Genomic DNA, 13498 nt, shown 5'->3' on the forward strand with positions numbered 1-13498 from the left:
ATTTATTATTAACTGTGCGGTGCGCTATAAATATATATATATATATACATTAGTCTAACGATAGTTCAAAAAATAAAATAAAATAAATAAGTAATAATAATAATTTGATTTGCTTACGTAATTTCAGATAAATAAAAAGTAAATAACATCTAAAAATATTACAAATATAATTAAATAAAACAATCCGGCAAACCAGACGCTAGCCTTCAAAAAAAAATTGATTTGTTTACGTAATTTCAGATAACAAAGTAAATAACATTTGAAAATATTTCAAATATAAAAATAAAACAATCTGGCCAAAAAGATGCTAGCATTCAAAAAAAAAAAAAAAAAATATATTAAAATGTCTACTGAATGACATTGTACTATTTTATAAACAAATGCAAGGGAGATAACTATATTATCAAAATAAAAAAATAAAAATTTTTTCACCGTGCCAAACAAATGCACTAAAAAAAAAAAAAAAAAAAAAAAATTAAATTAAATATAAAATATTAAATTATAACATAAAATGCCTTTCTCGTTAGAAAATTTTTAGGTTCCAAAACAATAAAAGAAGACTTCTTAAAGTTAAAAAAATCCGAACTATTAGAAATCGCTGATTATTTCGAATTGGATATAAATCCGAATATGAATAAAGCTGAAATGGAAAATATAATCGAGGCAAAACTCATAAAAATAAATTTGTTAGACCCTCATAGTTCAAAAATACAGGACAGTACTCTACGGCTACAATTAGAAGTTAAAAAATTAGAAATAGAAAGTAATGAAAGAATGGAATTGAAAAGAATAGAATTAGAAAAAATGAAGCTGGAATTGCAATCCAGAAACATAAATTCCTCACCAATTAATTCATCCTTCAACGTAGGACGAAATATAAAACTCGTACCACATTTTAATGAAGCAAGAGTAGAGAATTATTTCCCTCATTTTGAAAAAATAGCAATAACGTTAGGATGGCCGTATGAATATTGGCCAGCTCTTTTACAATCGGTATTAAAAGGACGAGCTGCCGATATATATTCTGCATTAGACAACGAGGATTCCTCAGATTATGAAACTATTAAAACTGTCATACTAAATGCGTACGAATTGGTTCCCGAAGAGTACAGGTTAAAATTCAGGAATTTAAAAAAATTTGAAAATCAAACTTTCGTTGAATTCGCCAGACAAAAAAAAACGGACTTATTTCATCGATGGCTTAGAGCAAAAAAGGTAAATGGCAACTTTGAGAAATTAACACAACTAATATTATTAGAGGAATTTAGCAGATGTGTCGACAAAGACACACACTTATACCTAGACAAAAAAGATATTACAAACATAAATGACGCTGCGATACTCGCAGATACTCATAAGGTAAATTTACGAAAACGTTACGAAAACACAAACCTGTCCCATAAGCATTTAGATGGTTACTCTTATAATAAATCCTCAATAAGGTCTCAAACTCATAATTTTTCTCGCAATAATAACATTCATAACAGACAAAACCCTTTCCCAACTGATTCTATAGTTAAATGTACTTACTGTGGTAGACGCAATCACCTGATATCTGAATGCAGAATAAGAAAAAGAGATAACGAGTCCAATAGAAACTACAAACCCCACGCATTCGCAAACACAAGAAAAATCAATTCTTTCCCTCACTCATCTCTCCAGAGTTCAAATGAATTTAAAAATAATACAGATTCGATCATGCAAACTTATAAACCATTCTTATCCGATGGCTGCGTTTCCACAGGTGACATTAATAACACTACTCCTATACAAATCCTAAGAGACACAGGGGCGTCCCAAACACTTTTACAAAAAGACATTTTACATCTATCCAATTCTACCTTCACGGGAGAATACGTCCTATTACAAGGTATCAACTTAAATTCTACAAAAATACCTCTACATAAAATATATTTACAATCTAGCTACATAAACGGTTTTGTTGTAGTTGGGGTTCTTCCCACCCTACCAATAAAAGGTGTCTCCTTGATCTTAGGGAATGATCTAGCAAACGGTAAAGTTATAACAAATCCGATTATTACAGATAATATAGATTTAAGAGAAACAAATGAAGAAAATAAACAACTGCTAGAAAACCACAACACTTCATTACAAGACACTTTATTAAAATTAAACGAAACATTCATAGCGCACGACCTAGAAAAATTAAATAATAAAAATAAACATTTAGATATTAGCACTGTACGTAATGGAAACACCACAGGAGAAATACAAAATAATCTTATAAAGGAACAATTAGCACAAGAAAACTTACAAAATTCTCAGGCTAGAATGAAAACTAGATACGATAAAAACAGTAAACACCGTAATTTCCAAATAGGAGATAAAGTAATAGTATTCTTACCAAATCCATCTAATTGTTTACAGGCAAAATATTTTGGACCATATGTCATAAAAGAAAAAATTAATGATGTAAAATACATTATACACACCCCAGATAGGAGAAAGAAAAATAGGTTATGCCACATCAACATGTTAAAACCTTACTTAAGAAGAAATGCTACAGCAACAACATGGCCAGTTTTTACTTTGAAAACTATTTCAGATATTGACACAAGCAAAACACCTTCGGACACTGAAAAAACTTTTCTTAAAGAAAAAGAAATAGGTCATTACAGTAAATTAAACAACTCTGAAATCCTACACAATCTAAACAACAAACTTATACATTTATCTTATGAAAACAGAAAAGATGTATGTGCTTTGGTCAATAGATTCAAAGATCTTTTTCCAGATGTTCCTAGGAAAACTACAGCAGCAATACATAATGTCGTCGTGGGCAGTGCAAAGCCCATAAAACATTTCTACCGACTAAATCCCATCAAACTCCAAACTAACAACCTGTGTATCAATCTCAACAAAACTGATTTCTGCCAGACAAAAGTCGAATACTTGGGGCATATTGTGGGTCAGGGACAAGTGAAACCCATCTCAGCAAAAGTGGACGCTATTAAAAAATACCCTGCCCCAACCAATAAAAAACAACTTATGAGATTTCTAGATATGGCAGGATTTTATAGGAGATTCTGCAAAAACTTTTCCACAATAGCAAGTTCACTCACCAATCTTTTAAAAAAGGCTACAAAATATAATTGGACTGATTCCTGCCATAATGCTTTCAATAAGATAAAATCAACTCTTATTGAAAGTCCAGTCTTATCAACACCGGATTTCACCAAACAATTTAAATTACAGGTTGATGCCAGTGATGTGGGTATGGGTGGAATTCTCACTCAAGAAGATGAGCATGGCTTTGAAAAAGCTATTGGTTATTTTTCAAAAAAATTCAATGTCTACCAAAAAAATTATTCCACCATTGAAAAAGAGTGCTTGGCCTTACTATCAGCTATACAGCATTTTGACTTTTACATTAATGTGACTGTGCAGCCTATTTTAGTTCGCACTGATCACAACCCACTGACTTTCCTAAACAAAATGATTAATAAGAACCAAAGACTAACGAGATGGACTCTTCTTTTACAGGAGTACAATATTATAATCGAACATATAAAAGGTAGCGACAACATTATCGCCGATGCTCTATCTAGAGCAAACACACAAAAAAAAAAAAAAAAAAGAAAACCATTAGAAAACAAAATAAATTCACACACTCAACTATTACATATCTAACACAAAATTTATACAAATTAACAAACTGTACAAATACATATTCATCTATTGTAATACTTCCATATTTCTCACTTACAAGAAGAAGAAGGAACATTGACTAAAAACTTTCAGTACCTTGTATATTTATTGATATTGACATTTTCTTTGTTTGCTTTCACATTCATTTTTTCCAGGTACCAGACCATAGCCAGCCTTGTGAAATTAAAAGTTTTGATATCTAGATATCAAAACTTTTACCTTGAAGGGGGGGGGAGTGTCATAGGAGAACATATTTTCTCCTATGATTGGATTAAGAAATATATAAATATTTCTTATAATATATAAAAATGTTTATTGATATATTAATTAAAACATAAAGACGTTTCTAGAATGTCGTTATTCATAAACATAAATAATAATCGGTGTCTATAAATATAAAAAGGCGTAGAACGCCTTTTTGTTCTTTTTGGAGTCTCTAGAACGTTCCAAGAAGTTCCTTTCAAAACTCATATAAAAGAAACGCTATTGGTGGGTAAAGTCAGTTCGTGATATATTCTTGGGATGTACACATAGGCAACCAACGTTCGGATTCCGGCTTCCTCATAACGGCCGTAAAAAACAAAAATCTCACTGAAGGAAGAACTGCTGTTTGGATTCTGGTAAAGTTTTTATTTATTCTTTGAGTTTGTTGACCGAAAAGCACACATTACGTATAAACACAATACATAAAGAAATACTTTCTTTACAATCTAAGGGAGACAATTTTATTAGCGAGTTCGCCCTTCAAAAAATAATAATCTTTTTCTTTTTTCTTGTTAATTTATTTTTTTAATAAATTTCTTTTTCATTAAATCTTTTTCTTTTGTTTTAATTTTATTACATGTGGGTGCTGGTAAATCCCTAGAACATACGAGCTATCATCAGCACACATATGTAATAATGAGTAAAATGAATGTGTGTTGCATTTTATGAGTAAAATAGGTGTGTTTTATGAGTAAAATAAATGTGTATTGTATTTTACGAGTAAGATGAATGGGTTTTATGAGTAAAATAAATGTGTATTGCATTTTATGAGTAAAGTAAATGTGTATTGCATTTTATGAGTAAAATGAATGTGTGTTGCATTTTATGAGTAAAATAAATGCATTTTATGAGTAAAATAAATGCATTTTATGAGTAAAATAAATGTGTATTGCATTTTTTGAGTAAAACAAATGTGTATTGCCTTTTATGAGTAAAATAAATATGTTTTATTAGTAAAATAAATGTGTATTGCATTTTCTTAGTAAAATAAATGTGTTTTATGAGTAAAATAAATGTGTATTGCATTTTATGAGTAAATTAAATGTGTATTGTATTTTATGAGTAAAATAAATGTGTATTGTATTTTATGAGTAAAATAAATGTGTATTGCATTTCATCAGTAAAATAAATGTTTGTTGCATTTTACGAGTAAAATAAATATGTTTTATGAGTAAAATAAATGTGTATTGCATTTTATGAGTAAAATAGATTTATTTTACGAGTAAAAAAATGTGTATTGCATTTTATGAGTAAAATAAATGTGTATTTCATTTTATAAGTAAATTTTTATTGCATTTTATGTCTAAAATAAATGTATTTTATGAGTAAAATAAATGTATATTTCATTTTATGCGTAAAATAAATTTATATTGCATTTTATTAGTAAAAAAATGTGTTTTATGAGTAAAATAAATGTGTATTGCATTTTAGGATTAAAATAAATGTATATTGCATTTTATGAGTAAAATAAATGTGTTTTATGAGTAAAATAAATGTGTATTGTATTTTATGAGTAGAACAAATGTGTATTTCATTTTATGCGTAAAATAAATGTGTTTTATGAGTAAAATAAATGTGTATTGCATTTTATGAGTAAAATAAATGTGTTTTATGAATAAAATAAATGTGTATTGTATTTTATGAGTAAAATAAATGTGCTTTATGAGTAAAATAAATGTGTATTGTATTTTATGAGTAAAATGAATTTGTATTGCATTTTATGAGTAAAATAAATGTGTTGCATTTTACGAGTAAAATAAATATGTTTTATGAGTAAAATAAATGTGTATTGCATTTTCTGAGTAAAGTAAATGTGTATTGCATTTTATGAGTAAAATAAATGTGTTTTACGAGTAAAATAAATGTGTATTGCTTTTTACGAGTAAAATAAATATGTATTGCATTTTATAAAATAAATTTGTATTGTATTTTATGAGTAAAATAAATGTTTTATGAGTAAAATAAATGTGTATTTCATTTTATGAGAAAAAAATGTGCTTTATGAGTAAAATAAATGTGTATTGCATTTTATGAGTAAAATAATTGTGTATTGCATTTTAATTGAAATGGAAATTTGCATAAATTCACTAGGTAACATTTAAAAAAATGCAGTGGCATTTATAAAGTTCTGAAAAATTGTTTAAAAATTAAATAAATCATTTTTCACCAAGAAAACGTACTGACAAACATCACTGATGATTAAATTATAAAAAGTTAAATTAATTCAGTAAATTCAATCATTTTATGCTATTGAACCTTTTACTCATTTTTTTATAATGTGCTTTGTTCGCCCCTCTCCCTTCCATTGACCAACTTTAAAAGAGGTTGGTAAAAGGTGTTATAAACCTTTGAAAGACTTTGGAATCTATTAGATGAGAAGTGATAATTTACGTTATTTAAATTATTCAGACTACTGCTTTCATCTTGGATATTCTTCTCATAAAGGCCAATGTAACCTTTGACCTCTTTTTGCAGTATCAGTACAAGTGTCAATGGTTAGGCATAAAAGTTCAAACTTTATAAACGTTCAAAAATAAATTGCAATCTTATATTTGGATTCTAGTTTAAATAAGTATTACATAGTTTTGTCTTAAACTGACCGACTTTGAAAAAGACGTGAATAAACCACATCTTTTTGTTTAATATTTATGAAATCAAAGATGAAATAATTTCAGACCGAAATGATTATCGTCATGTTCATCTATAGCGTGTGTTTCCCTCAATAGAATGGTCTTCTCTTAACGAATACTGCGGTTTGAGCATCTACCATGTATTTTATCTAAAAAAAAAAGTAATGTAAAGAAAATAATGCTTAAACACATTTCTATTATGTTCTATATGGGTTATATAAGTTACTAATATCTTCAAAGAAAGTATTAATAGTTTTCCAGCGAGTGGCTTACCGTATTTTTAGTATTTTTTACACGTATATTACTTATTAATTTATAACATAAAATTAGAATAAAATTAGAATTGTATTTACAGTTGAATCAATTGCAATCCTTCACGAATTCGGAATTATTGTACCTTTGTTAAAAGTATGGAATTGTCTTGACACTACAAATGTTAAGATTATAATTTTTTTTAACCTTTTTAATTTACATGAAAAGAAGAGGTCAGTCCACAAAGTTTGATGTAAATTGATATGATGTGGTATCCATACATGTGTGGAGGTCAATTTGTGTTAAACTAATATAGCAAAGTAGAGTCCCTCTAAAAATTGAATGGATAAATTTTTCCCCACAAAATTTATAATCTTAAAAGTTGCTATATCAAATGTATTGTGCGTACCTGTGTAATGACACAGGTGCACACAGTACATTTGTGATATGTCCTAAGGGGGCCTATTATTCGGACATATCAAAGATAAAGTATTCCGTGAAAAGGAATAAATAAATATACACTGTGGTTTGAATACTGAAAGAGAAGTTTATTTACGTATTTACATAGAGACAAATAAGCGTGTTAACGTTCAGGGAGTGAGTCTCTGTTTTTCAAGGGCCCAGTGAAATCTGGTGACTCGGTTCCTTATGTAGAATGTTCTGGGTTGGTTATCTATCTCCACATAACACCTCCCCCCAAACCAATTTCTTCTTGGAGAATTTTGCTTAATACCGTTTATTTTTAGGTCTGGGGCTCAGTTGGTTAACTTTTCTTTTCACCCTTGTATTTTTTCTCCTCAACACCGTTTGAGGAGGTGGAGCTGGTGGTGAAACTGGTACTCTCTGACCTGGAGTAGAAGATACTACTCTCGGAGTAGGTTGTGCTATGGGTAGAGGAATATTAAAAGAGGCAGTTCATTATCTTCTGCCTGTTTGTAGTCATCAGTGTGTCGAGGTCTTAGCTGATTCATATGCCTGCGACAGTCAAATTTACTACTTCTTACCGAATATAGCATGTGCTAAATTTTTTTCATAATCATCTCCTCCCCCAAAAGCTTTTCCCAGTCCTATAGTTCAAAGAGAATATTTTGGCACCAGGTTTGTAGAACCTTGTCGAATGATTTTCTCTCGTTGCTGTTGTCTTGATTGCATTTGGTAAAATCCTGTCAAATACGGATCTGATTTTCCATGCGAACATTAGTTCAGCTGGTGACAAACCGACATTCATGTTTGGGTTAGGAGTGATCCTGTATACAGACAAAAAATTTTCAAGACTCTTCTCATCAGTGTCCATGCCTTGGTCTTTTCTTAAAGCTTCTTTGAATGTGTCAACAAATCTCTCTGCAAGGCCGTTTGAGCTTAAATGGTATATTGCAGTTGTTAAATGTTCAATGGATAGGGCCTTGCAGAATTCTTCAGACTAGTAAATTGGGTGCCGTTGTCACTCCAAAATGACTGAAGAGATATCAATGCATCTATAGTACTAGTCGATGTCAGATGTTTACACTTAAGCATTTCCGGGCATTTTGTAAAGCTGTCGACAACCACTAAGAAGTAATGTCCATTCAATGGATCTGCATAGTCAATCTGTAACCGCATCCATGGTGCATCCGTCTTCGACCACGGTTGTATCTGTACAGGTGGTGCCTTTGCTGCTAGTTGACACCCTCGATACTCTCTTACCATTTTTTCGATGTCCCGGTCCATATTAGGCCAATATGTATATCTGCGCATCAAGGCCTTTATTCAGGACATACCTGGATGACCGCTATGGAATTCTTTTTTGCAGTGTGGTCGGTATGACGACTGTCTGCATACAATAAAGCCTGTGAACAAATCGAAAATGGCAAAATTTTTGAGTCTTTCTTTGACTTGTCATTTAGCTGCACCTGGTTTTTCGTTCTTACAATTAATTCATCTGTTTCTGCTGCCTTATTGATGTCGTCCAAAGTCACTGGTGGCTCTTGAATCGTGTTGCACAGCAGTCTGGAGAGTTCTTTTTCCACTCTTAATGCAGCTATCACTGTATCCTCTAGAGGTTCTGCACACTTTTGAATCAATCTGGATAGTTCATCTGCATGTCTGATATTTTTGGATGAAATGTATTCAATTTTAAATTTATAATTCAACAGAATTATGCTCCATTTCTTTTTTCTTTTTTTACAAGGTGGTCACCACTTATCAAGGCCCGGAAGCCACTCAGGGATAAGGGTTATTGCATGTACGGTACGTTAGTGTGGAGATTTAATAAAGTGTCTACTTAAGGGGGCGGTTTATCAGGAATTTGTTTACGTTGGACTTGAAGACATTCAGGTTGTAGTCAGGTGGGAAGCAGGCAAACGGAACAGAGTTCTACAGGCGTGCAGTTCTAAGAAAGAAGCTTTGTTCATGGAATCTACGTTTGGATTTAGGCATAGATAAAGAGTGGGGAAAATTTTTGACAGTGGTTTCAGCTAGACGAGTGTTTTTCATAAAAGATTGGCAAGGAGGGACCAGAGATTGGAGTTCAGATGAGCACCTGCCATGGAAGTAATGATAAAACAAAGATAGGCTCGCAACGTCTCTTCTGTGGGAGAGAGGTTGCAGGGAAAAGAAAAGGGCATCCTCCACTAAGCCACGAAGTCTATTTTGTACTCTGTCAAGGCAGGATAGGCTGTTTTTAGCAGCTCCTGCCCAGATATGGCCGAAGTATTCCATCCTTGGACGTACTTGGCTTTTTTTTTTATATATATAGATAGAGAATTGCATCAGTAGTGAGATATCTTCTGGAACGGTAGAAATATCCCACCATCTTTCCAGCGACCTTGGCACCAGACGATGTATGTGTTCCATTTCAGATCAGGAGTAAACGTCAAGCCCAGAAGCTTGTCAAAACATGGGGCTTCTCCTAGACGAGAGCCATCAATTTCAATTGATGCCAGATGGGGATCAGAGCATTGATGATGTAAAGATAGGAGTTTGGTTTTAGATACATTAAAGATAACCAGCCACGTCTTCCCCCACGGAACCATGCGCTCGATATCAGAGGAGAGAGAATCAGGGAGAACTCTGTCATTTACAGGCATTACATGTGTTGCCGTAGATGGTCGTGTCATCAGCATAGATGTCAATGAAGATTTAAGTATGTGTTTAGGGAGATCATTGATGTAGATCAGGAAGAGAGTTTGGTCCAGGATGGACCCCTGAGGGACTCCAGCATTAATACTGCAGGGCTCTGATTTTTGTCCATCGACCACTACTCTTATGAGCCTATTTAATGATTGAGAAAACATTTCCAGTTATACCATCGCTGAAAATCTTGTAAAGTAGGCCTTTATGCCATACCTTGTCGAAGGCCTTTGATATGTCAAGAGCAATTGCCCTAGAAAGGAAGCCTTTGTCAAGAGATTCGCTAATCCTATGATCCTATGAGATATAACCGTTAGCACATCTTTGGTAGATCTTGCAGAACAGAAATCATATTGCGTGTCACTAAGAAGGTTATTTCTGCTGAGGTGGTTTACTGTTTCTCTATTTGATATGGATTCCAGCAACTTACTCATGACACACAGGAGACTTATTGGTCTGTACTGAGAGGAAGATGACTTATCACCTGAATTCTTAAATACAGGGCATACTGATGAGGTTTTCCAGGGTGTTGGAAAGCACTTCTCCTTAAGGCAACGCTTAAACAGTTTCGTAAATATGGGAGCAAGTTCTGGTTGAAGCTTTTTTAACACTATAATTGGGATGCCGTCAGGGCCAGTTGCTTTACTGGAATCAAGGTTTTTGATTAGCTTGGCGACCTCATGCACAGATATTTGTATATTACCTCGCGTGTTCTGCGTTATAGGAGGAAATATGGGGAGTTGATGGCCTTCGTCGCATAGGGTAGAATTAGCTGCAAAGTTCTTGGCAAATAGTTTGGCCTTGTCTGATGCTGACGAGATGACCTCTGGTCCATTGATAATGGTTGGGATAGAACGCACACTTCTGTTCAGGATCCTATTTGTTATTTGCCAAAACTTGTGGGAACCAAGCTGTTGATCAGCTACTTTGGATTTAACGGACTGAGCATATAGCTCTTTTTCATTTTTAATTACTCTTTTAAAGTGGTCGCTGGCGTTTCTGAAAGCAGCTTTAGTCTCAGTGCATCTATTACGTTGGTAATAGCTACCAGAAAAAAAAAGTGATTTCTGTGCGCGATGGCAGCAGCACATTCTGGGAAGAACCATGGCTGGCTGTTAGGTTTTTGTTGGAATTTTTTAGATGGTATGAATCGGTCTATGCCTACAATTAATCATTCGGTCAGGTCTGATACTATAGAGGACACATCCTTTTTAAACATGGAATGCAGAGGTAGATCAGATATGAATGTACGGAAGCTATCCCAGTCAGCCATGGAGTATCGGTATACAGTATGGTGGAGTGGTACGTCTGGGGACTTATTACATTTCATTTTTATCTTAACTGATACGACGGAGTTGTCGGAGGATTCTAGAGGAGAAAGAACTGAACATGAACATAGCTCAGGGGAAGTTGAGAGAAAAAGGTCTAGAAGGCTAAATCGCAAACATTGTGTCCATTATTTGCTGAAATAATGCTGGAGCTACTTTCAAACCAAAAAGGGAGCCTTTTGAGTCTGAAGAGTCCTAAATGGGTATTGATACACAAATACTTTGAACATTCTTCACTGACTTTTACCTGAAGGTAAGCCTCAGATAAATCAATTTTGGAGAAAATTTTCCCTCCATTCAGCTTTGTAAAAAATGTCTTCAGAGGATGGGAGTGGATAACTATGATCCATGACAGTCATTGAGGCCTGTAGAAAAATCAGCACATACCTGAATCCTCTTATTTTTCTTTTTAACATATACAGTGGGGCTTGCCCACTCAGAATAGTCAACTTTTTTGACTACACCATTTTCCTGCAGTTCAATTTCAATATCTCCTTTTGAAAAAAAAAAGGCCCGTTTCTTTTTGGCTTAAAAACAGGTTTTACATTTTGCTTTAGTTCAAAATTAACTTCGGTCTTAGTACACATACCTAACCCCTCAGAAAAAAACCCTGGGGAATTCACTTTTTAAGACTGTAAGAAAAACCTTATTTTGTTTGGAATTTTTCTTTTCAGCTACACTCACACTGTTACAAAATGAATTTATGGGTAAATCAAACAAAACGATCCAATCAATTCCGAAAAGGCAAGAATTTATACCTGGAACAACTGACACTTTTGTAGAAAAAGTTTTTGATCCAAGGGATGCACTGTAATTTAATTCTCTCATGAATTTTAATCTCTTGCCGGATACTCCTTTGGCAATTTTAAATGTTTTTTCTAGTTTTGGACACCCAAGCCTCTTCCAGGTCACTTCATCGATAATTGAAATATTGCTACCTGTATCCAAAAGTAGTTTCACTGCGTGACCATTTATTTTGGTAATGATAAATTTTCTTTTACTTCCTTGTCTCACTTCTCCTTTTGACAACACCACATTTATTTTAGACTTAAATTTTTGTTTTTCTTTATTTCGTTTAGTTCGGCACTGGGAAGCTCGGTGTCTGACTAAACCACATTTGGCACAAGGTTGGTCTTTACAAGGGCAATTTTTTCTTAAGTGCGAACCTGCACAGCTCCAACATTCAAAACTTTTCCCTTTGTTCTTGGGAAATGTTTTGTTTTACCATTAGGACGTGGGATGTAGTTTTTTCCTCTATCCTAGTGGTATCCCTTTTCACATTTATCAATTTCTGACATTCTTCTGTCACTTTTTGCAGGTTAATTTCTCGATCTTGCTCCATAATCGATAAAATCCTTCACCTTAAATCCTTGTCTTTCGGTGCTGTCAGTCCCTGAACAAATATATAACACTTAAACATGTCGACTGACAAATCTTTTAATTTAAATAGTTCACACTGGGCATTGACTTTACCCGCATATGTGACAATATCATCAGTTTCTTCTTTTTGCATGTTCAAGCACTTACACCTTGTATGAAAAAGGTTGTCTCTTTCACCATCTTCAGATTTTTGTGACAAGTTTCACATAATCGACGATTCTCTGTAGTTTGCTGAATGACGAGTTATTCAAAACGTTCTTGCTGAATCAACATCCGTTTTTGAAATTCAATTTGAGCTTTTTGTTGAGCGAGCAAGCTTTCAGTTAACATTTTCGTCAACTCTATTATTTGTTCCGAAGACATTTTTAAACGCACAAATTCAAAGTTAACGTATACACAATTTTGTTCCAAAAAATAAGATGTTCCCCTTCAGATTTAGTCATGAAAAAAAAAAAATTGTCAGCACTTGAGAAATGTTCGAAGAGAAAAAAAATTCACCATAAAAAATAGTCTACAAATTTTCAGAGATCCTTTTGTATTTTTCAAATACGTAAACAATTTCCACAGTACAATTCGTTTTATCATATTAACCAAAAACAAAACACCTCCGAATTGTTTTTCAACACGAGGCGATATGACAGCAACTTTTCAGAAAGTTCAAAGAAAAAAAACGACAATAAGAATATAAAAATTATTTGTACTTGCGTGAATACTTGTTTTTTTGCTTTCTAAGAAGTATTTCCTTAATCGGATATAAACTCTTTGAGAATTCTTTTTTTTTTTTTTTTTAATTTCGCGCTCACCACGTGCTCACTTTTTTCTTTTACTGAGTTCGCATCTCGTTTCTGTCGCCAATTTGATATGTCC

At 33.0% G+C, this 13498-nt stretch overlaps 2 protein-coding genes across 4 annotated transcripts in view; one reads left to right on the forward strand and one right to left on the reverse strand.

Annotated features, from left to right (window-relative positions):
* Nucleotides 1-13498, reverse strand: part of LOC145247890 (UDP-N-acetylglucosamine transporter-like) — a 558987-nt gene that overhangs the window by 513879 nt on the left and 31610 nt on the right. The window lies entirely within an intron of this gene.
* On the forward strand, nucleotides 526-3655 carry LOC145247889 (uncharacterized). The gene has a single exon (XM_080109500.1). It carries the CDS (start codon nucleotides 631-633, stop codon nucleotides 3649-3651), a length of 3021 nt encoding a protein of 1006 aa, XP_079965626.1. The 5' UTR covers nucleotides 526-630; the 3' UTR covers nucleotides 3652-3655.

The sequence above is a fragment of the Euprymna scolopes genome, chromosome 26, assembly GCF_053919585.1.
Source record: "Euprymna scolopes isolate OS-2025 chromosome 26, ASM5391958v1, whole genome shotgun sequence".
Lineage (NCBI taxonomy): Eukaryota > Metazoa > Mollusca > Cephalopoda > Sepiida > Sepiolidae > Euprymna > Euprymna scolopes.

Coding starts and splice junctions, on each gene's coding strand:
- LOC145247889 (XM_080109500.1), top strand. CDS start 631: ATGAATAAAGCTGAAATGGAAAATATAATCGAGGCAAAACTCATAAAA.